General features: G+C 40.6%; 1 protein-coding gene across 5 annotated transcripts in view; it reads left to right on the top strand.

Annotated features, from left to right (window-relative positions):
* CDK14 (cyclin dependent kinase 14) overlaps positions 1-26,140 on the top strand; it is a 678,842-nt gene that overhangs the window by 470,249 nt on the left and 182,453 nt on the right. For all 5 annotated transcript variants that reach the window (XM_069086180.1, XM_069086183.1, XM_069086182.1 and 2 more), the window contains one exon: positions 23,904-23,967. In XM_069086180.1, the coding sequence (XP_068942281.1) occupies positions 23,904-23,967 (64 nt within the window). The remainder of the gene's footprint in view (positions 1-23,903; positions 23,968-26,140) is intronic.

Raw genomic sequence — 26,140 nt, 5'->3', positions numbered from 1 at the left:
AGAGCCTGGACAGAAATCTTCAGTGGGAGTCCCATCTAGGAAGCATATACTAAGCCTCTCCTAAAGGCAGGGCACCGCACTAGATACTGGTATTAGGTAGTACAGTAGGTACAGCACTGGACCTGGGGTCAGGAAGACCTGAATTCAAATTTAGCTTCAGATGCTTACTAGCTGTGTGACCCTGGGCAAGTCACTTTGCCTTGTTTGCTTCCGTTTCCTTTTTTGTAAAATAGGGTTGATAATTATAGCGCCTAACTGCAGAGGTGGTTGTAAGGAAGAAATGAGATACCTGGGGCAGAGTAAGCAGTATATAAATGTCAGCTACAATTGTTTTATGAGAATGAACCATTTCTTGTCCTTAAGAGTTCACATTCTGATTGTAATAAAGAAAAAAAAGATGGAAGGAAGAAAAATTTGGTTAAGTGATTACTATGGCTAAGCAATGTTCTAAGAACAAGGAATACAAACTATGAGACATTGCCCCCTTTAAGGGACTCATACTCTCATGGCAGGAAACAACAATTAAAACAACATTCGGGTTCAGGGAAGATGGAGAGGCTAAAAATTCTTAAGGGCAGGTCGTAGGGCCTATGGAAAGGCCCAGGAGTCCTCAAGTAACATCAGTAGTTGAGAGGACAATGTGAACAATATTACACTGTGTGAAAGCACTTGCCAGTACCAAAGACATTCCATTGCTATTCTAACGAAGGCAGCTGTGGGATAATGGAAAAGTCACTTGCCCTGGCATAAGGGGACCTGGGCTAAAATGTTGGCCCTTCCATTAACTGGCTATGGGTGAGACAGGGGTCAAGTTACTTTTCTATACTTTCATTTCTTTATCTCTGAAATGGAAATGTCCAGACTGCTTATCTTCCAAGGCTGTTGTGAATATAAAAAATGATAATAGAGTTAAAGGCTCTGCAAACCATAATGGACTAAATCAAGGCCAAATATTATTATCATTATTTTGAAAATATTGGAGGGTTACTGCATGATGTGACTAGCCTATCATTTCTTTCCTGCTCTTTCTATAGTAAGATATCTTGGCTTTGTCCTCAACCACCTTGCTCAAATAACTTTCAACATCCATGAAGGAAACAATTAAGAGGGAGAAGAGATTTTGTTGCTGTTGAGTCATATTTGACTCTTTGTGACTTGATTTGGGGGTTTCTTGGCAGACACTGCAGTAGCTTGCTGTTTCCTTCTCCAGCTCATTTTCAGATGAGGAAACTGAGGCAAACAGGTTAAATGACTTGCCCAGGATCCCACAGCTAGTAAAAGTCTGAGGCCAGATTTGAACTCATGAAGAGCCATCTTCCTGACCTCAGACCCAGAACTCTTATCAGCTGTGCTGCCAAACTGCCCAGATTGAAGAGAACTGGATTCCAGATAAGTGACCCTGGGTTCTAAACCTGCCTCTATCTAATCCCCTTGCTGCCCGTGTAACCTTGGGCAAGACATTTAACTTCCCTGAGCCTCATTTGTAAAAAGGTAGAGTTGAATAGGTAGACTTCAAGGTCTCTCTAACCCAGTTTCCATGTTCTTATGATTCTGTGAATATCTTCAGAATATTTCTATAGCTCTCCAGCCTTTGACACTGATTGCATTTCCAGTGAAGCATTGGTTTCTTAGTAAATATTAATTAAGTATGAAGCATTATAAGACAAGGAAGCATTTCCCTTGGTTATAAACACATGAAACAGCATAGAGAATGGTGAAGATATTTATTTTATGGGGCCAAATTCACGTCTTCAGGATGAGATGGAGAAAATGTTGGGATTCGTTTTTCTTGGAATTGTTACCAGTTTTTGAACAGAGGTTGTCAGTGTTTTCTGGGCCAGATCTGACTCTCTGAGTGAAGTCTTTCCACAAAGTGAAAAGCATGATCTACCTGAACTAACGCCCTTCATCCGAATCAGCATCACCTCCTTCAAGAATGAATGCTTTCTGAAAGTAGAAGACAAGTAGATATTTCTCGTCTGTCAAAATAACCAAATCCTTCAAAGCACTCAAACTGAGGTTTTTATTGTGCCCATGTGGATGGCAATTTTTATCTTATCTTCTTTTATTGATTTCCTTCTGCATCTGAAGAGAAAACACATATCACCAAGTTGGATTTTTCACGTCCTTGCACCACTTTTCCAATTGGCAGAACATAATGTTTGGATGAAGGCTTGTACTTTTATAGCAAACGTGGGATTTGTGTTCTTTTGCAATCAGCACATTTCTATTGCTGATGATCCATAAATCTGCCTTTGAAACTATGGCACAGAAAAATTTAACTTTTCATTTGTCCCTTAGAAAAAAACGGGCTTCCAATTACTTCTACAAATTAAACAATATTTTAGTTGTTTGAGAGTTAAAGTTAAGAACCGAGAGTGAGAATAAATAGAAAAATAAATATAGTCATTTGGGATTGGAATAAGATGAATACTATGTGAGCATAGTGCCTGGCACATAGTAGGCTCTCAAGAAATATTGATTGATTGATTATTGATCATTGTTGAAGCCATAGGAAGAAAGTTCTTAAAATGCATCTGAAGAAGTAAAGATGCAAGAGGAGTCTGTATGTTTTAAATTAATTTTTTAAAATTAATTTAAAAAAAAAAGAACCCTGTATTTTAAAAATGAACAGAACCAGTGTATACATATCGGTAAGAAAAGTCTCCTACCAACTTGGATCTTGTCTGTCAACAAACATTTATTAAACAGCTAGTGTGTGTTGGGCACTTTGCTAAATGTTGTCTTGTTTTAGTCCCCTTGAAAATATTCTGACTTGGAAAGATTCTCTTGCTAGATGTGAGACAAGAAGTTTAATGAAAAGAATTCTGGTCTGTGAATTAAGAACCATCATTTCCGTTTTTAGGCATGAGAATTTTGTGATGCATAGCTTAACTTCACTTTCCCAGCAGTAGAATGGGACTAATCCCAATATGAGTAATTGGTATGATGGCTGGCACAATGTGAAATGACCCAAACAGAGACTTAGAAGGAATTTGACGATCAATGAAGGTGATGAGATAATACTAAAAAAACTAGTAGCAGGCGTTTATTTGGTGTTTGTAAGGTTGACTTTATCCCACTGGTAAGTGTGAGAGTCGACATGCCATATTCCAAGGGCATCCTGCCTGTGCTTTTACCAGGCTTCTGATAAGCTTATCTCCTCTGTTAGTGACTCTTTACTGCTTATCCCTGACTAAGGACTCAAAGTATCCTTCTCTCCCCACCAGTCTGGTGTCATCAAGCTTTTCCCCAGTTCTTTAGACCCAGTCCTGCACTGTTTACAGTGCAGATTGTGCATGACATCTACCCCTCTGAAATAACTGGGAATCCCAGGTGGAAAAAGTCCCTTTTATCCTTTTGTTTGTTTGGGGCCCTTCCTGGTTTCCAGCCTCCTTGCCATGCTGATTTGATCACAGACTAAATGAGATCCTTCAAAAAAGGGTGCTGTCTCAACTACAAGATAGTTTGCTTCTAGCTCATTCACAGGGGGTTTACTAGTGCACCTTGAAAAGAGAAACCAGCCAACCAACCAACAAAATACTAAAACTGTGGTTTCCAAATTGAAATGTCATTTTAAAGGTAGTCGAGAAAGTCAGCAACTCACAAGGTAAGAGATTGGACTCTCTAAGTGAATTAAATGGTACACAAGGGAAGAAAATATGTTTGGAAGGAGCATGGTCCAGCTACATAGCCTGGTAAGTAATCCATCAAGTGTAAATTGAGCTGAGGTTTAGCCAGTAATTATCCTAATAGAGGCCAGTTTTATCATTTAGGTCTTTCTAATTTTAATCTCTTGACCTCCTACAAAAACCACATTTAACCAGGGGATGAGAGAGAGAGAGAGACAGAGACAGACAGACAGAGAGAGACACAGAGAGAGACAGAGAGAGAGAGAGAGAGACAGAGAGAGACAGAGAGAGACAGAGAGAGACAGAGACAGAGAGAGAGAGAGAGACAGAGACAGAGACAGAGAGAGACAGAGAGACAGAGAGAGAGGGAGAGGGAGAGGGAGAGGGGATAGGGCTTCATATTGTTCTTAGGACAAAGTAATGTCAACTTAGGGCAGTTAGGTGGTGCCATAGTGCCTAGAGTACCAGCCTGAAGTCAAGAAGACTCCTCTCATACACTTAGTAGCTGTGTGACCCTGGGCAAGTGTCTTTACCCTGTTTGCCTCGGTTTCCTCCTTTGTAAAATGAGCTGGAGAAGAAACTGGCAAACCCCTCCAATATCTTTGTCAAGGAAACCCCAAATGGGGTCACGAAGTGTCAGACACATCTGAAAACAACTGAACAACAGATGTCAATTTAATACTACCTTAAAAGAATAGTTAGTGACCCTGATCCTCTAATGCAAAACTCGAAATAACTTTAGTAATCCTTTAGCTTGACCCTCTCCTTATATGGATGAAGAAATCGAGGTCCAAAGAACGGAAGTGACCAGCCCACATGTTTAGAGGAGCAGATTGGGGCAGGCAGCCTAAGATGATATTTTATGAGGCAGCCAGGTGGCATGATGAAAAGAGGAGCTGGACCTGAAAGTCAAAACGTCCTGTGTTTAAATCCTACCCCAGACATTGACTAGCTGTGTGACAAGCCACTTAACCTCTGTCTGCTTATCTGTAAAATGGGACTGATAAGAGCACCAACATCCCAGATTTGTTTTGAGCCCAATATTTTCAAAGTGCTTTGCAAAGCCCCAGAGCTCTATATGAATGGTGGCTGTTATGTTTGTCCCATCGTTTTGAATCGGAAAGACAACAAATAATAAAAATGCTGGCAGATGCGAAGCACAGAATGGTCTGGAAATGAGTCTGGGGTCAACTTGGTATAATTAGGAACAGGCTGTTGACTTCATTGTCTCTGAAGGGAATTTATAGACCAAAAAGAGGTAAATATTAAAATAATTCTCCTAGTTGAAAATAAGGTTTACGTTTATCAGAACAGAAAGAAACACAGCCAGGGATATGCAGTGAAGGGGAGTAGCTTTTCAGGGATCTGATATCATATGAAGGAAGTCCTTGTAGTAGGGCATGTTGACCCTAAGGCTTCCCACTGGGGGAATGCCAGTTTCCTTTTTTTTTTCCCCAGAACAATCTACCCTCTTCACCCCGGTCCTCTATCACTCCTCTCCCCCACCCCTTGCCTTGCTTCGATAGTAATTAGCTATCCTGATTAGCTTATCCTTGTTCTAATAAACAGCAAGGTAACAGAGAAAGAAAATGAAAGTCTGACCTTCACACCTGACTCCTTAATGGGTGGAAAGCAACCATCCTTTGAGGGGCTGTGATCATTGGTACACTGGGCTGTCACCTTTCCTTTGCTGGGTTTGATGGATAGTTTTGATGGCTAACTTATCTTCTCAGTAATCCTGTCAGCATATCCCCTAGGAACAGAGAGGAAGGGTGAAATAGTAATATGAAAAGAAAAAAACTCATCTCAAGAGGTTGGGGAAAGCACCATAATGTTGCCAGCATTTCGGTGCCAACCAGGGTTTGATAACTTTGTTACAGACATGCCCTTTGCTGAAAACAGCAGACTGCTTTGACAGCATTTTAGGGATTTGCCAATAACTTGACCTCAAAGCATTTCATTTATTTTGGCAAAATGTGTTGAGTCCAAGACTCCACTTGTTTTGGAGATGTTGCTGACTTTATAATTGAGTTGTCTTGTTAAATGGAGCCAACAAGGTGTAGTTGAAAAAAAAGAGGCTGTATCTGGAGCCAGGAGACCTAGGTTTGAATACTGACTCTCTCACTAAGTTCTTCATTGTACAACCCTAGGCAAATCCCTTTCCCTCTGTAAGGCTCAGTTTCTGTAAGATGGGGATGATACTTACATCACCTATTACAAGGGAATGTTGTGGGACAAGCACCTTTTAAATATTCAAAGCATTTTAGAAATGGGGAATTAGAATGAGATGCTAAGTTGAAAAGCATAGAGTTTTGAGCATGGTATATGGATACATGTACAGAGTGTATGGGCCCATCATATACAGTCTATCATATATATGTTTATTGTATTCAGATATATATAGACCACGAGTCAAGAGACTAGCACTGGCCCTACATGTGGAACCAGCTAGCTTTTGTGATCTTAACTGTGTTACTTAACCTTTATGTGGCTCAATTTGTTAAAATGAAAGGGAGGCAGCTAACTGACACCATAGTGCACAGAGTGCCGGGCCTGGGAGCAAGAAGACTCATCTTTTTGAGTTCAAATCCAACCTCAGGCACTTACTAGCTGTGTGACCCTAGGCATGTCACTTAACCCTATTTGCCCCAGTTTCCTCATCAGTTAAAATGAGCAAGAGAAGGAAATGGCAAATCACTCCAGTATCTTTGACAAGAAAACCCCAAATGGGGTCTTGAAGAGTCATACACAACTCAACAACAACAAAAATGAAAGGGTTGGACTGGATTATCTCTGAGGTTCCTTGTACCCATAAATACTATGATATTATGATATTCTGAAAAACGATTAATTTGATTATATAAAAAAGGATTATCACTTAGAATTCTATATACTTTAATATACAGATGACAACAGTTTACCTATTAATATGTGGATTAATGGAACATTGCATGGCATATGGCGGTTTGCGTAATAAAGTTTACCAATAAAGTGAAGTTGTAATTAGATACAGGATCAGATTTTATGAGAACATGTGGGCCCAGAATGTTTCAGAAGCACATTTTAAAGCCACAAACTGACTGCAGAGCAGATTCTTGTAGACGGGAAGCCTGTTCTAGGGAGGACTAATATTGTTAGAGAATAGTTTCCCTAGATGTTACAGTGGGAAGGTAACTGGGTTAGTCCAAATGGAGCCTTAACCTGGACAAATCACTCATCCTCTCTTTGCCTCAGTTTCCTCAACTGAAAAATGAGAATAATAACAGCACCTACCTTGGAAGGTTGTTGTAAGGATCAAATGAGATTTTATTTGTAAAGCACTTAACACATCTGGTACACAGTAGGAGCTTAATAAATGCTCATTTTGTTTCCTTCCTAGAGGCCTTTGGTACTTAGCATCTTTCTAGTAGAATGTCATCTTTTTGAGGGCGGAGACTATTTACTTTTTGTCTTTGCATCCCCAGCTCCTAGAATGGTTCCATACTCATAGTATTTGCTCAAATAATGTTTGGTTGAATTGAAACGTGACTGAAAAGAGGCAGAAGGAGACAAGTGGTATACTAGGTAGACATCAGCAGTTATTGACCCTTTTTGACTCTTTCCTCATATTTGTACATTATTTTTAATAATGGTCTACATATATATCAGTGGGATCCTTCATGAAGACAGAAGTAAAAATATTAAGTAGATAATTTATTTAAGAAGACCACATCTTCACATACTTGACTAAAATATATTAAAATCCATGATCTTTCTATGTTTATCATTGTAAATTGCAATAGAACATTTCGTTTGATTAATTAAAATTCAGATTTTAAGATTTTCTTAAAACAGAGAATCTTCTGTATTCATTGAGATCATTGTACACATTCCTTGATACAGCCACAGAGATAACTTTGTTCAACAAACATTTTGACTATAAATGAATGAGGTAATAATTTAGGGAAACCTATGTTTAGAAAAGATCTTCTCCACTATCATGGAGTTGTCAGACTTGTACTTCAAATGGAAAAAGAATTCCAGCTGTTTGTCTGTTTAGAAGAGGTACTCCAGCCACTCCCATTTTTGGGCAACATTATGCTTAACTGCATCAAGTCCCAGAATATTAAAGGGTCAACTCAGTGAGATCCATAACCACACAAAAGGAAATGTATTAATAATCCCCACAAGAAAAATTAAGTGGATGAGGAATGGATATGGCCCAGATCATGGTATCATATAATTGGATGGGTAATTCATTGAGTTTGTTTATCTTGTGTGTATGTGCACGCTTGTGTATATGTCCTGTTTGGAGACAATGATTTGGACCTATAATTGGATAAGAGGAAGACAGTAGATTGAATTACAACCGCAAGTTCACAGTCTTTCAATAAGCCTTTATTTTATTAAGGACTTCCTTTGTGCTAGGCACCAGGCTGAGCACAGGAGATATTAAAAAAAAGTAACCCTAAGTGACCTCAGATAGCTTTGTGTTACAAAAACTCATCAATTTTACAGCAATATTCTCCCAGTGATGCTTTGTGAAAGTACATTATGCAGCATCATAATTACTAATGAATCAAAATTGTGAGCTTACTCAAAGGCTAATAAAGAGAGACATGATGGGCTTACTCCAGCCAGGCTCACAAGCTGGGGCCATCTTTAGTTCCTTACTTTCAGTGTCCATATCCAATTAGTTGTCAGCTCCTATTGTGTACCATCATAACATATATACACACTTATGTCCTTTGGTGTTCCCACTGCCCTGGTGGAATCCCTCCTCCCTTCATGCCTGGACTATGGCAGTAGCCTTCTGGTTGGTCTCAAGTGCCTCAAGGCTCTCTCTACACCAGTCCAACCCCCACTCAGCTGCCAAATGGATCATTCCAAGTCTCTCATCTGACCTTGTCACCACCATCCCCTAAACCCCCATCAACAAATTCCAGTGGCTCCCTATTACCTCCAGGATCAAATATAGAAGCCTTCAAGTGCCCTTTCCACCTTTCTAGTCTTCTTATACTGCATTTCCCTCCATGTACTCCCATCCAGTGACACTGACTTCCTTATTATTCCTCACACAAGACACTCCATCTCTGACATCCTGACATTCAGGAAAGGAGAGAGAAGGGAAAAAACATTCCTGAAGCTCCTGCTGTGTGCCAGATACTGTGTTAAAAGCTTTACAAATACTATCTCATCCTTACAACATCCCTGAGAGGTAAGGTGCTATAATTATACTCCATTTTACAGATGGAAAAACTGAAGCAAATTGTGCTGCCCAAGGGCAGTCAGCTAGTAAGTGTTTGAGGCCAGATTTTAACTAAATTTTCCTGACTCCAGGCCCAGTGCTTTATCTGCTATAGTTGAAGAACCCTCCAGGCATCTCCACGGAGTGTCTGCCATGTCTGGAACTCTCTCTTCTTATCTCCACTCCTATCTTTTCTGGCTTCCATAAAGTTAAGTGCTACAGCTATAAAGAAAGGCAAAATCAGTCTCTGCCTTCAAAGAGTTTATGGTCTAATGTGTTAGAGGCTTGAGTCCAGGTGTCCTGAGCCACCTCTGTCATATGGTGTGACGTGCTTAAGGTCCTCTAAGTAGTAGAATTATTATTATTATATGGCATTATTATTATTGTTATATGCACAGCCAGAATTCAAATCCAGGCCCCCTGGTTCCAATTCCAGAGCTCTTTCTGCTTTAAACAACTGTCTTTTGAAAGAATCAAGAGGCAGCTTCAATTTATCTTCTTGGTCCCCACGTGTCTGTCTCTGCACACATGTCATTTTTTTGTATGTGACAAGATCATTTCCCTATAACCATAACAAGAAACTCTGGATATCTGCTTTTTTCATATTTGGGACCAGTTACCACATCATTTGCAGGCTGAGTATATGTACATGTGCACATGTATGGATGTGTGGAGAGAATTATGAAGTTGCCAATTATAGAGCAAAACCATATGGAGATTTGGGGATGACACCTCGTTTGCTTTTAATAGGTCAGTGTTTAGGAGCATTTCCCTTCTGTTTGTTTCTGCCGATATGCATAACATCTGTATTCATATTGCCTGAGCTTATCCTCTAAATTCTCTTATCTCTCCTAAAGTGTACATTTAAAAAATATATTTTTAAAGTGCTGCTTCTCTGTACCTAGCATTCTTACCCAGTCACATATTTTTTTATAAATGTGACTAAAATGTATTTATTTGTTGTTTATTTGTTTTTAGAACCAAAGGGCTTGGAATATGACACAAAATTTAGTTTGCAGAATTTTCCCTTCCTCTAAAATGTACTTGAGGCTATCACAATTATCAGGCTTAACTATATAGGTGTTTTGAGAAACCTTCCATTGCTTCATTGTTGTGGCTTAAAGATGCAACGTTTTCCAACCTAGTAAAAATATAGGTAAGTTTTGTGTAGCAGGTGATTATGAATGCAGGACTCGAGTGTTTGTGTATTTTTCACCTGTGTTTTTAGCTGACCTTGAGGTTGCCACATAAATTACCAAGAGCATCATTAACAACTTGCATCATTGTCAGCTGATGAGTCATTCTTTCTGAAAGATACAGTTCACATTGAATACTCCCATAATGCTTTGAGTATGGACACCCTGTATTTATTGATTATTAAGCACCAGTTAAGTGGGGACCGCCCTTAGCTCCTTTACCCACCCTCCAGCTCATACAGGCCCATTATATAGAGAGAAAAGAAGCTTAACTTCCCCCTAATCTTCCATTCCCAATTTTATTTTGTTTCTGATAAAGAATTCAGGAATCGCCTTGAAACCGGAATACTCAGCTTCATGCACAGTCCTTCCTTTCTCTGGTACTTCCTGGGATGTTTTCCACGGTTAAAGGCATGACAACAAAGCCACCTCTTTCTGCCTGGCTGCTTCCTGCCTCCTCTCAGTGCAGACAACTTCTTTGCTGGAGTGCGTTTGTGTGCATCTCCATGCTTATTCAGGCTCCTGGGGAGCGCAGTGAGGAGATGACAGTCACACTGCAGCCAGATCACTAGAATATCATTCTGCCTGTAAAGAGAAAAGAGGGCAGGAAGAAGAGTGAAGCAGACATGAGACAGTCAGGGTATAGGGAGATGGAGACAGGATGGAGACAGACCGGGAGGGGGAAGAGGAATAGATGAGAGAAGAGGCCTTTGGGGGAGACATATTCTGAAAATGCTGTTTCCAATCTGTGAATATCCCCAGTGATGTATGATTTTGCTCCATTTTAAGAAGGAAAAAAAATCTGTCATGTATCACCCAGCTCCCTGTAAATGTATTTGATCTGATAGTTCTTTATAATCAGAGGTGATATGTTGTGTTGGAAAGAGTGTTGGACTTATGGCCCTGAAGGTCTCAGTTTGGATCTTAGATCCCAGACAAGGCATTCATCCTCAGTTTCCTTACTTGTAAAATGGGGATTTTGCCTGTAACTCCATTTTATGACTCATGAAATTGATAAGGTTTTGCATTTGAACCAAATCTGTGTAATTCAAGTAAAAAAGGAAAGTAGCTGATGGGAAAAATATTTGGGTCCCATATTGGTCCGACATCCAAGATATGTAAGGAACTAACAGAAACACATATAAGACCAATAACCATTCTCTAATGGATGAGCTGTCAAAGGACATGAAGAGACTGTTGTGAGAGCAAATTATTTTCAGTCATGAATGGATGGGCAGCTAGGTGGCACAGTGGATAGAGTGCTGTCTCTGGAGTCAGGAAGACTCATCTTCCTGAGTTCAAATTTGGCCTCAGACACTCACTAGCTGTGGGACCCTGGGCAAGTCACTTAACCCTGTTTGCCTCCGTTTCCTTATCTGTAAAATGAGCTGGAGAGGGAAATGGCAAACTACTCCAGTATTTTTGCCAAGAAATCTCCCAGTTGGGGTCAGGAAGAGCCTGACATAACTGAAAATGACTCAAGAACAACACGGATAGTGCCCCTACCAGGGACTTTCCCTACAATTCACCCTCACAAGTTGTAACTCCCAGCTACCTAATCCAATGCAATACATATTATTATTACTAAAATCCAGACAATGTGCTAAGTCCTGGGGATACAATTAATAAAACGAGACAGTCCATATTCTCAAGGAGCTTATGGTCTAAGTGAATTAAATTTTGAACTACCTCAAGTTCAAAGTACCCATCAGTCTCTTAACCATTGCTGGCTGTGTGAACATGATCAGGTTTCTTTGTCAAGTTTCTTCATCAGTAGAAAGGGTATAACAATATAGTACGAAACTGGTAGGGCTGATTTGGTATTCAAATGAAAAAATGTATATATAAATCATTTTGTAAGACATAGATCACTTTAGAAATATCAGCTATCATTATTAGGATTTGATGAAATTGCCTTAAGTTGTCCCTGTATTATTATTCCTTTTCTTGTACAAAATTTCATTTTCAGGGAATACGGTAAGTCCTAGGAATTCATTTCAACTTTGTAAGAACTGGTATGCAACAGTAAATGTCCTCTTTGAAGTATCACAATTGCATTGTCTATTTTTATTTTTGACATTTAGGGCATCTGCAATTCTCCCCCCCCCACCCCCCAGGGATCTCCCTTGAACGATTTAGCTAAAACATCAGATTTTAATTTGTATAATGTAAAGTTGCATCCTTGGATTTTTCAGAATAATTCTAAAAGAAGAAAATAGATGAATTAGTGGGAACAGGAAAGCCATCTATTATATATTTCAAATTTCCTCATGTTGGGGGAGAGACATGATCATCCATTTCTAAAGCTTGGTAGCAACATTCCTGTATGTTTCAAGGTCAGCAACACATCTCTGGAATATAATGAATGGATGCATTATTATCCATATTTTACTCTGCAGAGTTTAGAGTGGGCTTAGTATTCAAGGAGGACTCACACCTCTGGTGGAAGGGCTGAGGAGTCCTTTTCAGGGGTACTCATCCGATACCTTTGGTGTTCACCTGGCACTCCATTCTCACCGGTGGCTCCAAGAAGTTTTAGCATATGCAGCAGCCATACCCTGGTGAAACTTTCTTGACAGATGAAGTAGACCAAGTTGAGGGTGACCAATGGGCTTCAAACTGGTTGGTGAATGAGGGGGTGTCTACCCACATGCATGTGAAGACATCTCCCATGTGGAATGGAAGGATGAGAACAATTTGTTCCAGTGGCCATGAAGGCAGCTGAAGCAGATGTTGTGGAGCCCTTAGAACTTGATCAAACATGGAAGATGCCAGGCTCATCCATTGCTTCCCAGGTCGTCGCTGTCATCCTGACTTTTTGTCTTGCCGCTGGACTTTGATGACTTTGGAAGAAGTTGTGAGGCTGATGACTTTGTGCGACTGTCTTATTTAAATCCAATTCACGCACAAGTCAAGACATCACCCCATGGTGCCATTAGTCCTCTTCAAAATAAAAGGACAAACAACAGCTCTACAGAAGAAGGAATTGAGTTTCAGAGCAGTTGAACTTGATAAAGGAAGAATGAAACCAAGTCTCTTTTCCTTAACCTTGTTTCATGCATAAAATGTCCATGTTCTCAAATTTGGTAACATACATGAACATGTGTGTATATGTGTATGTGTTTTCATTTTTATGAGCGTATGGCAGCACTATGGCCAACTCTAAATGTCATAACTAGAAACATGCTTGGAGATTATTCCATGCAGACTCCTTATTTGGGAGATTTAAAAAAAATTGACTCTAAGAGTTTCAAGTGGCTTGTATGAGGTCACACAGCAAGTCACTACTATTGTTAATAAGCTCAGGACCCCAAAATCTTCCAGATCAAAGCTTTTCCCACTAGACTGTGCTAACCCATTTCATTTTTTGTGTTGCAAACGTTATCTTTCCTGTTTATCTGCATTAATCATGAAGTTTTCTTTTCTATAATGCTATATAGCATTGCAAATCTGAAAGAGATTTTGAGAGATTATCTGGCAAAGATGATCTTTCCTTTAGGTAGATAAATTGACAAACTTGAAGACTTTTTTGAAATGACATTATCAAACCTCTATGCTATTTATTTGGGTTCCACCTCTTACAGTTACTTTATATGTGGTAAATTACTTAAACTGAGGATAGCTTGCTTCCCCACCTTCCCAGCTCCAATGCTTTGAACAAAATGCTCCTCTCATATGATGTAGTAGGAACCAGCTTGACTGTTTTGCTATCCGTTAGCTCCCTCTGCTGGTAGTTCTCAAGTATAGCTGACTTACTCATTTAAATTGTTACAAACTCTCCCTGTGGAAGATGCCTGGAATCCTACATAGGATCACATAGTTAGAGTGGGATGCGTCCACAAATTCATCTAACGTAACTCCCTTATTTTAAAGGGAAGGGAAGCAGGACCCAGGGAAGTTAAGCAATTTGCCGAAATTCATCCAGGAAATATTGGTAGAATCGGGATTCCAACCGACTCCAAAGCCAGTGTCCTTTCCACTCTGTCACATGGCCTTTATTAAATGAGCATGCAAAGAAATGTCATCATCTTCCCCATAACTGGGGAATTTGGTTTGTCCCATTTAATTTCCAGCCCAATGGAACAAGAAAATGAGAAATTGTTAGCAAAGACTTTCTCAAACAGATGTCCCCCTGCCAGTCTCCTGCTGGTAAAGCACTGCAAATTAGCCTTTATTAATATTTCTTTCTCCTAGGAGCATAATTCTGCCTTCTTCCTATGTTGCAGTGACCTTATTTCTAAGCAGCCAGAAGTCAGGGGAGATAATGTGGGTTTCTGATCAGATACAGTGCTAGGGCTTGCTCAACCCTGATCCCAAGCCCCAAAGATTACCATGTTTGGGAGTGTCACTGACCTGTGACCCTCTCATCCCCCCTCACAGAATTGTTGTGACAATTGAATTATAAAGTGCATATAAAAATACCTTGAAAGCATTTAGGCCTACCCAAAGCCATAGCCATGAAATATTTTATTTTCCTTTAAAAAAAATATCAGTGCCTTTTTTTTTTAAAAGCACATTTATTTCTGACTATATACCTCTTACCTCTCCTACGCTTTGACCTCTCCTACAACTTTTATAACAGATATTTCCAAAACAAACAAAAAACAGTTTGGCTAAACCAGAGGTAGAGAAACTGTGACCTTCAAGCCACATGTGGCCTTCTAGGTCCTTGGGTGCAACCTTTTGATTGAGTCCAAGTTTTATAGAACTAATCCTTTTATTAATGTTTAGCTGCTAAACCAATTCAGACGTGAAACATATGTGTGAGATATATGCAGGATTTCACTGCCATCCTCCCCCTCCTCCAGTGAAAAGTAGCAGGTGTGTTTTCTCAACTCTGCTCTGGAACTAAGCTTGGTTATTAAAGTTGTAGCGCTCTCTCTAAGCTACTGCTTCACCCCAGCTTGCCTTCACATAGTGAATCACCCAGGGGATGCCCACCCCATCTTCAAGGTAGTTGGTGCATCTTAATTCCTAAAATTATAGCTCATGTGTCCCCATGTGTATGTTCCCCTTTAATAGCTAGTTGTTGTGATGAACTTGAAAGCAAAGGCATTTATTGATAATGAACATAAACAACAGTAACAAAATATCTCTTCAGTGAACCAAAGATAGCCTCCTCCACAGTGGGATTAATGGGCATATAAGAGAGAATGAGAGTAGAGACATATATATTGAGGACATGAGCAGCCAAGGTAACTCACACCTCCAGCTCTGCAGGGCCTGAGGTCTGCCCTTTTCTCATGGTATGCTTATGTTACTCTCCCTGGGCTTCCTGGGACAGCTTAACTCAACTCTGTAACTGAACTCTGTGGGGCCTGGCATCTCCTAATGGGTGACTTGTTCTGCAGGATGCCATTGCCTTTGCAAAAATGTGTGTGTGTGTATGTGTGTGTGTGTGTGCGCGTGTGTGCATGCGTTTGTAAGGGGATAGGAGGGTGAACTCCTTCACATATAGCCTCCCAACTCCTAAGAGGAGAAAGGGAAAAAAAGGTTCACAGTGATTTCTCAAAGGAGCTGGGTTTGCTTCTGTAGCTGTCTGTCTTTCAACTACCTGAGGTGACTTCTCAGAACTTGCTCAGATGTTTTAAAGTCAACAGGAGCGTAGTTGTCATGCTATGCTTGTCAAAAGCTAGCCACTCTATAAGCCTGTCAAGATGAATGAGGAATTTATTCACTTTTTAACGGCATAAAGAAGTGTAAGCAGTTCTTTATATTTCCTTGAGAGGTGGCATCAGGGCACTGCTTTGGAATCTCGAGGATCTGGGTTCAGTTACTAATTGTGACTTAACCTCTCTGTATCTAAATTTCTTCATCTGCTAAATGGGGAAATTGGACTTGATGATTTCTAAGGTCTCTTTCAGTTCAAAAGTAGTCACGTTCTAACACCTTACATTTGCCAATCTGAAATGGGTTTATCCTTACCTCTTATTGCCTCTGTTGTGTTCTCAGTTCATCCTTTAATTTGATCAGATGAGTTGGAGGGTACTCAGTTGATAGGATTCCCGTTGATCACTCCCCCTCCCCATCCCATACACACAGACGCAATTATACGCCCTTCAGTTTTGTTTGATTTTTCTTTTCCATTTGCATTGGTGTCTATGTACTATGTACATTGCTACTTCTCTCCATGTCTTTCATGTAAGTACTTCTTCAGCTCATATGGCTTCCCATGTTTCTCAATATTCTTCAAACTCATTGTTTCTTAGAACACATTAAGGCTATGTTAATAACTGTTAATACTATTAATATTACCACATTAATTACTATGAATAATTTAACTTTAGGAACACAAACAATCAGTGGGGAGGAGGGTATAACTTGCCTGTGATTATATGGCCATTAAGTGGCAGAGCTGGAATGTGAACTCAAGTCCTCTGGTTTTCTCTGATGGGGGGTATTGGAATGTTCAAATGAGAACGTGCCCAAGACTTATGAGGTCTGGAGTCAGACAACCAGCGTCATTGAGTGTTTACTACGTTTCAGGAACTACGCTGAGTGTGGGAATACACACACCACACACACATACACTCTGAAGATGCTCACATTCAGATCAGGACTACTTAGGCACACAGAAGTTTTGTGCTTGTTTTACAGACATGTACATAATTTATGCACAGCTAGAGGGACCAGGAATGGCCTCCGGTAGAAGATGAAATTTGAACTAAGTTTTGAAGAAAGTCAGGGGAACCAAGCTGGCAGAGCCTTCTTGTCATGGAGGACAGATGGTGCCAAGTTTTGTACACAGGAGATGGATGACACATGCAAGAAAAAGCAGGTGAACCCTTAAAGCTGGTTCTTAAGAGTATGTGGTGGGGAACAAAGTATAAGAATATGAGAAAGGAAGGAGGGACCAAATTGTGAAGAGCTTTAGCTCAACAGAGGACTTGACATTAAATGCTGGAGGGAATAGAAAACCGGTGGGGTTTATACCAAGTAAGAGGTTGACCTGAATGTCCCTTTATTACTTTGGCATCTAAGTGGAGGACGAATAATGATGGGGAAATCAATTAGAAAACTATTATAGTAGTCTAGGTGAGGTGATAAGACCCAGAATCCTAGAGTATTGGATGAGTGGAAAGAAGGGGGTGTGTGTGTGTGTGTGTGATGTGTGCACATACATATAAAGACATGATGTTTCAAAGGTAAAAATGGTAATATTTGTCCACTGTGTATATGGAATGAGTAGGAGTGAGCTATATATAATGACACAGGCTGTGAGCCTGAATGACTGATAGGATGGTGGTATTCTCCATCATAATAAAGTTTGGAAGGGTAGGGAGGGGTGGAGTTTGAGATAAAATCAATAAGTTCTGTATTGAACATATTGAATTTGAGGTGCCTGTGGGACAGGCAGAATATCCCAAGGCCAGTTGGCTTTGTACTGGCACTCCGAAGGGATATTAGAGATGAAGGTATAGATCTGGAATCATCTGCCTAGAAATTATAATTGAACCTAAGGGAGATGGTGAGATTACTGAGTCAAGTAATTTAGAGAAAAGAGGTCAGAGTTCAGGACAAGGCCTTGGAATACCCATGTTTAGTGGGCATGACATAGATGGAGATTCAAGGAAAGAGTCTGAGGGGTGGTCATCAAAGTAGGAAAAACAGGAACAAGCAGTGTCGTAAAAACCTAGAGTATCCAGCTGCAAGGGTCAAGAAGGATGAGAACTGAGTAAAGGCTGTTGGATTTGGCAATTAAGTGATCATGGGTAGCTTTGAAGAGAGCAGTTGATTTGAATGATGAGGTGGGAAGGCACACTGCAGAGCACTGAGGAATGATATAAAAGGAAGTGGAGGTGCCTAGCATAGGTGGCTTTCTCAAGGAGTTTAGCCAAGAAGCGGAGGAGAGATAGAGATCAGCTAATAAGAATGGAAGATCCAGTGGTTATTAGGGCAGATAGGCCATGCAGTGGATTGATTGCCACCCCTGGAGTTAGGAAGACCTGCATTCAAATTCGGCCTCAGACATTTACTAGTTGTGTGACCCTGGGTAAGTCACTTAACCCTATTTGCCTCAGTCCTTCATCTATCAGATGATCTGGAGAAGGAAATAGCAAACTATTCAGTTATCTTTGCCAAGAACACCCCAAATGGGATCACAGAGAGTCAAACACGACCAAAATGACTCAACAACCACAAGGGTGTTTTTTGTTTTTTAAAGGTGGATACAGCACAGGCATGTTTTTAGACACACAAGGAAACACCTTGTAGACAGGGAGATAATAAAGATTGTACATAGAGTTGAAATGATAGTGGGGGGCAATCTGCTGGAGAAAATGGGAGGGGATGGGCTCCAAAGTATATGTAGAAGGGTTGAGATTGACAAGGAAAGGGGACACTTCTTCTCAAATGAGTAAAATAAGCGTAAATGTGGCAAAATAACCAGGTATATTTTTATACCTGAGGAAGAAAACAGTTGGGGTGAGGTGGGGATGATTTAACAAAGGTCATACAGTAAGGGGCAGAGCTGGGATTTTAGTCCAAAGCCTCTGATTCCAGATCAGAAGCCTATTTCATTATACCACATTGCTTTGTTTTATAGCTGGGATGCCCAGGTCCCCAGAATTGAAGAACTTTGCCCCCAGTTATAGAGCTACTAAGTGACCAGATTTGAATTCAGGTCTTCCTGATTCCAAGTCCAGCCATCTATACTCTAAGTCAGGGATGCCTCTTGCTTTAGAGAATGCTCTATGAACGTGAAGGGCCACAAAAGCTCGGTTACCATGGAAACATTGCACATGATCCAGTGTTCCTCCAGATAACTCAGAAGTCACCTCCGTCATGAATACATCTGTGGTGTAGGCCCTCTGGCAAGAACTTGAACTCATTTCCTTAAGGTCTTTAGTGCGTCAGAGGGTGGGAGCCCCCCCCCCCTCCTTCTTAGAGTTTGTCTAGAATTCTTTGCAGCCTGTTTCAGCTGGTCCCACACTGGGGTTTTCTCCAGTTGATGCCACGCACTGATTTTTAGAGCTCGGGGGCCTTCGTTGTACAGCAAAGAAAATCACCTAAACTGCTGAGCATCAATACCAGGAACTATAGTTAGATATAAGAACAGATCAATAGTTTAGGCAAATTCTGACTTTTCATTGAAGTTATTTGGGGTGCTGGGACCCCGAGAATGACTAAGAGCGTGTGAACTTGTTCCAACCGGCTCTGCCTTGGCATTGTTGGGGTCTCAACACCCCAGACCTCTTCATCATGATGCAAATTTAATTTGGGGCTCTGCAGGTCAAAGCTTTGCAAAGCTCCCTCCTCCTTTTTGTCATTTTCCAAACAAGATCGCTGTAGGGAAGTCATTTCTCCTGCCCCCTCCCTCAGAGCTTTAAGTAGGATTTTTTTGTTCTTGGCCTGAGCCTTATAAACCAAGGCAAAATCTTCCTTGGGGGATGGGGAGAGTGTATACTACCGCATTTGGGAGGCAGAGACCCTAGGGTCCATCAGTACTTCTGATAGGAGCAGAGCATTCTGTCCCCAGGCACTAGGCTATTTTATATCTTCCTATTTAAACAAAGTGTTGTTAGCTAGCACTTCTATTATGCTTTAAAGTTTGAAAAGCCCTTTTAAAGCTCACAACAATCTTGGGAGGTAGGTGATATTATTATCCCCATTTTACAGATGAAGAAATGGAGGCAGGCGGAAGGTAAGTGTCTTGCCCAGGGTCACACATCTAGCAAATAAATGTCTAAGACCAGATCCGAACCCAGGTCTTCCTGACTTCAGGTCCAGAATTCTGTTTGCTGTGACATCTAGCTGTTACATCTAAGATAAATTCAAAAAATATATATTTTTTTATATTTGGCATCCAGAATGCCTAATTTGGGGAAGGGGGAAATCAAGTGGTAATCTTTATAGTAAACATGGAAGATTTGGGAGAGAAGACTAAAAGAGCTTGAAACTAATCTTTCCCCTTCCATTCCTCTTCTCCTTTCTTCTTCCCCCAAACCCCCAAAATATGTCTGAGGTATTAGGTACATACATTTAGTATCACAGGAGTGTCAGTTTAGGGTTGGAAGTACTTAACATAATGCTGGCATATAAGAAGTACTTAATGAATGTTTCTTGACTGTTGAAATGAATATAAGGCATCATTCTTATTATGTAGCCACTTTGAAGTTTTAAGGATGTACTACCTACAGTTTGGGTGTTCCCAAATTGTGTTTAATGAATGATTCTTTTTATTCACAAATCCTAACAACAGCAACAACAAAAAAGAGTGGCCAATAGAATTAAAAAAAATATATATATATATATACATATATATATATCAATAGTTAAAAAAGACATACACAGCGCACTTCCACTTAATGGTACAAGGCCACGCCTCAGTAAAATTGTCTCAGCTCAACCAGGTTGAGGGTAATCGACAGGACTCAGACCTATCGGTGAGTTAAGGGGGTATCTACCCCAAAGCATGTGAAGATTTCCCCTGGCCAGAATGGGCAGATGAGAACAGTTTGTCCCAGTAGCCATGAAGACAGATGAAGCACTCTGTGGAGTGCTGAGAGATTGGTCAGACACCAAAGATGTCAAGAGAGTCCACAGCATCCTGGGCTATTACCAGCTGGCGACAACAGCCCTTACTATTACTTTTCCACTGGACCTTGATGTCTTTGTGCAAGTCTGCCTCACTTTTAAATCTAATTCCTGAGCGAGTCAAGACATCCCTCCATGATGTCATTTCATTTCTTTGAAGATGAAGGACAAACAACAGCCACCAACGAACATCACTGGTGATTGAAATCTGCATACCATTTCCAACCTAGTATTGATCCCCTACTTCCTGTTACAAGGAGAAAATTAGATTTTATTTCATCTTATGCTTTTTGTTTTTATGATTAGCAAATCTGGTCTCATAGCCAGGAAAGATCTGTATATAGAGAAGAAGGTCGAGGATTGAGGATCTGTAAATCAGTCAGTCCTAGTTTCCTGTTCGAGACTTGAAGCTAGGGAGATGAAATGTTTGTTTGGTGGACCTCGTCTGTTCTTGTCAGTAACTTCTATGTCATTTCATTAAAAGCTTGCTAGTGTTTAAGGGCAGAAAAGGAAGATGTGGCCAGAAGTGATGTGATTGGAAATTTTAACTGCTGTCTTTCCATTTAAACGAAGAAGCGCGCGTACACACACTTCAGAATGGGATATAGTAAGTGTATTGTACTCTTATTAGGGGACAGTAAGAAAAAATTTCTGGCATCTTGATTTTTATTTGAAGGAACCTAAAAAAGCACAGGACTCTTTTAATACCTGTGGTGTAGGATGTGCCCATGCTGTTGCCTGATTGGCAGAACTGGTTTATTCAACCCAGCTTCCCTAAAGTTCTTCACCTAAAACTGGACGCATGCTTCAGATGGGACGTTCCCCAACACAGCTGTGTCTGCTCACAAAGACTCTGAGTTCTCCTGTCTCTAGTGCTAATTCTGTATTCTGCCCAGACTTTATTATCACAGTTGTGGATGTGGAAGAGATTCAAGTGAACCTACCCAGAGTTGGATTAAACTTCTAGATCTAGTCCTGTCACCTCCACAGCTCTTCCTGTACTTCCTCCTTCTTTCCTTGGTCTCTAGACAGAGAATGAAACAGGAGGGAAGAGAACCCTGTGCCATCAGGGCCAAGAGCTTTATACATCTTATCTTATTTGATCCTCATAGAAACCCCGGGAGGTCCTTTTATGATCCCCATTTTACAGTGGAGGAAACTATAGACAGTTTCTTAACTTAGGTTAACCCCTCAGCAGAGGTTAAGTGACCTGACTGGGATTAGCAGCCAGTAAGGCTCTAGGACTGGGTTTGACTCCAGAACCAGTGCTTTATTTCCTATGCAGCAAGTTTCCTTAAGGAGGCTTTTTTTTTCTATTGATCAATCTAATTATGTCAAAAATAATAATAATAGTTGAAGTGTATTTCAGAGCCCTTCTAATTTCCTCATCTGCCTTGTAGCAACAACATGGAGATGCTTAGCTATAAAGACTAGCAGTGATCCAACCCTAATGACCAACAGGAAGAAATGAGAGAATCAGTGAATGAAAAATATCAGTTATCTGTAAAGTGGAGGACATTGTGGGGCTCAGGATACCCCCCCAAAAGAAACAGTCACTTCCCTCTAAGGGCTTACATTCTAACAGGAGGTAGACACATAGGTGTGTGTGTGTGTGTGTGTGTGTGTATGTGTATGTGTAATTATGTAAACATCTATAGGTAGAGATAAAGTAAAGAAAGGAAAAGAGATAGATAGGGAGAGAGAGAGAGAGACAGAGAAAAATAGAATACAGATGTTGAGATAGAAATAGGGAGACACAGACACAGATTTGTTGTTCTTCAGTCAGTCAGTCGTGTCTGACTCCCCTTGACCACATTTGGAGTTTTCTTGGCAGAGATACTTCAACAAAGAGAGATTGCAAGGAGGGGCAGGAAGGGGGCCATTCCACATATGGGGGACAGACTATGGAGGAAGCCTTGGGGATGGGAAATGAAATATTATGTATGAATGACAGCTGGCTTGACCAAGCTACAGAATACAGGAAGGGATGTAATGTGTATGAAGTCTAGAAAGGTTCATTGGAGCCAGAAGGCCTTAAAATGCCATTCAGAGGGGTTTAGATTTGATCCAAGAGGCAATAGGGATTCACTGCAGGTTTTTGAGCAGAGGAGAAACAAAAGCTTTCCTTGGTGAAAGGAGGGTGTTCTTGCTGGTTCCTTATTCATTTGGCTCGACTTTATCAGATGCTCAGTGTTTTCTATAAAATGAAACCATTTATTTTGCGGTGAGTTGTTTACTTTTATTGTTAATTGTTTGACTTTTTTTGTCTGTTTAAAGGTGTTATCTTCTAACTCTGAAATTCTGTGATTCTCTCTAAAGGAAATGTTTCCCCTGCAACCATTATACATACCAGGTTAGGCCAGATTTGTGTTATGGAAAATGAGGGAAATAATCTTCCTCTGAGATCTGTAGGTCCTCTACTCCCATCACTTTATTTTACAGATGAGGAAACTGAGGCCCAAAGAGGTGAAATAAGAGACTGTAGGTCCCACAGGCAGTAGTGAGCAGCCAAGCTAGTGTTCGTTTTCCATTTCTCTGACTCCCACACATGGCCGGCTTTCCACCCATAAGCTTCCTCTCCAATTTCCACACAGTGGTTTTCTCTGCTTTTTCTGGGGTGCACAAAGTAGAAATTATCACCATAAAAATTCCCATTTAATAGAAGAAAAGACTCATTTTTCAGTGACTTCTCAAAAAGTAGGGTGTGGCAAAGCAACTGAAGTCCATGCATTCAACATGTGGGTGGGATGATAATAAAACATGAAGATTTGTATCTGGAGGAGAAAAACCTTGACCTGTCATTGCTGCATATTTTAGCTTGATGAATAAAGTACAGTAAAGGATGGTGTGCATTCAGCTATTTGTTCTAATCCTTTGAAGCATTAGGACTCCTAAAACAGAGAGGATTTAGGGAAGTGGAGAGCAGAATTCTTAAGACGCATTGGGCAATGAGGTGTGTAACTTTGGAAGGAGGGATGAAAGCTTCAGAAAGAAACCTACACATTGAGCGATCCTGACGGCCCTTGGTTCAAGTCCCAGACTGACTGATCAGGTTTAGATGTGATTTATAAAGCACAGCAAATAGAGCTTTTCTTACCTCATTCAAGTATTTCTTAAATTACAAAGGCTTCAGTCTGGGGAGGCCATCTAGCCAGGTTTTGCTTTCACTCAAGTAAAACATCCTGGCATGTGGTGCTAGGAAGAATCCAGGGTATCATAATACATTGTGTCTAATGTTCCTGGACACTGGAGGATTTTGAGTGCTTCAGAAATATTAACCATTATTCCCCTCCGTTTCCTGCCTTCCAACAGGTTCTTGGAACGCCCAATGAGGATACTTGGCCTGGAGTCCACTCTTTACCACATTTTAAGCCTGGTAAGTTTGTTTAAGCAGCTCGATCCTCCTCAGTGCACCTCCCATTATGAGGATATGCAAATAAACCTTTTCCCACAAGCTCACATTAAACCTCAAGTATGTTCCAGTCTTTTTGTACGTCATGTGTCTCACTGGTGTCACATCATGGCTTTTAGAAGGGACTTCCACGGTAAAGTCGGTTGGCCGGCATCTCGAGTGAGCTCTCTGTTTTTCTGAGTATCCCACCCCCCACTAAAGTGGCTGGTTTTTTAATCTATCATTCTGTTTAATTTTGCATTATCCTGTGAGGTTCTGTTTTCTGTCTTCATTTTTATTCCAACAGGGATTGGTTTGGTCTGATATCTTTTCACTCCAAAGAAACATCTGTTCAATTTTATAGTCATCACTAATTGTATTAAGATTCTCCCCAATTTGGACACATCTGATGTCACTTCTGGTTCATGATGACCCCAGGTTCCATGCTCACCATCCAGTCTATACACATACTTCTGTTCCTCTCACCTCTTCTTACTTAAGGAATGTATCCTGGAGAAGAGAGATAAATTGACCTGGGTTTTTCCCCCTCAGAGGAAATTCTTGAGAAATCAAGGCAACAAACATTTGTTAAATACCCACTATGTGACAAGCATATATGCTGTGGATACAAAAAGTGACAAAAAACCCTGCTCTTGAGGCAGTTTAGTTTAATGAGAACATGCAGACCATCTATGTATAAACAAAAGTCTCCATGAAATTTTAAGCTTCAGTAACTTCAATAGCATTTGGCATATAAACTTTAATAGTTTAAAATGGCACAAAGAAACTGTATGCAGGATAAATTGGAGAGAATATAAGAGGGGATATACTAAGATTAAGGAAAGACTTCTTGCAGAAAGAAGGTAGACCTTTTGCTTGACTTGAAGGAAGACTGAGAAGGTAGGAGGTAGAGATGATGAGAGAGATTTCCAGGCACGGGGGACAGTGGGGAGATGGAGTGTCTTGTAAGAGGACCATTGGAGGCCATTGTCATTGAATCATAGCATACATTTGGGAAATAATGTGCAAGAAGACTGGAAGAGGAGGGGCCAGATTGTGCAGAGCTTTAAAAGCTAAACAGAGGGTTTTATTTGATCCTGGAGATCATAGGCAGCCCCTGGAGTTGATTGAATAGATGGTAAGAGAGTGACATGGTCAGGTCTGAGCTTTAGCAGAGTCACTTTAATAGCTGGAGTATGGACTGGAGTGGGGAGAGACTTGAGGCAGGGAGGCCAACCAGAAAGTATTGACAGTTTATCAGTCATTAGGTGATAGCTAGAGATTGATAATTTGGTAGAAAAATAAGTAACAGTTTATTTTAATTATAGCTTATTTTTCTAGCTATGGATGAATGCATAATTCTAAAAAAAGACTTTAAAAGAAGGAATAAGAAGCCTGTTCTTGTGGCTTTCTAGGGGTAATACTCAGAATACTGAAATATATCTGTGATCTCATCAATGTGCATCTTTCTTCCAGTGATGGAGATGGCAGCCCATCCCTGCCTGCCTATCCTGTGCCTACATGCTCTAATCCTGTGCCAGTGGCCCTCCTAACTTCCCCCCCTCAGTGCACGGGCACCAGTGGAGGATTCTGGCTGTCCCTCTGCAATCCTTGTCTTTGTTCAGCCCTTCTTCTCTTCCTTAGCTTCCATGTCCCTGGTGACATCTTGTACCTCGGTTCTTCTTTTGAATTCCTTGGTGATTCTGCATGCCAGCTTGCCCACACACCCACCATGGGCCTCTTCATTGCTATCTCTGTTATATTCTCTTTTGAATTTTTCAAAAATGTTTGTGTTCCATGTCTCACACTCATACAATAACAGTGGTAGAATGTATTTACATTTTTTAAAAAAGATGAACCTTTGTTTCCCAGAGAACCTTTAACAGTAGAAAAATCTTCAAATCATAGAAGGCAGGCTATTAAAACTTTTTAATAATTTTTAAAAATAATTCTCATCTCTTAAAAGATGTTCTCTCTTTCTCCCTCTCTCTCTCTTTTTCTCTCCCTCCCTCCCTCCCTGCCTCTCTCTCCCTCCCTCCCTCTCCTCTGTCTCTCCCTTTTCCTCTCCTCTCCTCTCCCTCCCCCCCCCCCCCCCCCTCCCCCCCCCCCCCTCCCCCCTCTCCTCCCTTCTTTCTCTCCCTCTTTTTCTCTCCATTTT

The sequence above is a fragment of the Petaurus breviceps genome, unplaced genomic scaffold (assembly GCF_028583685.1).
Source record: "Petaurus breviceps papuanus isolate PSGF00001 unplaced genomic scaffold, PetGlider_PUasm1.0 178, whole genome shotgun sequence".
In the NCBI taxonomy this organism is placed as follows: domain Eukaryota; kingdom Metazoa; phylum Chordata; class Mammalia; order Diprotodontia; family Petauridae; genus Petaurus; species Petaurus breviceps.
Note: the sequence above shows the minus strand (reverse complement) of the source record. Positions and strands in the feature narration are given on the sequence as shown.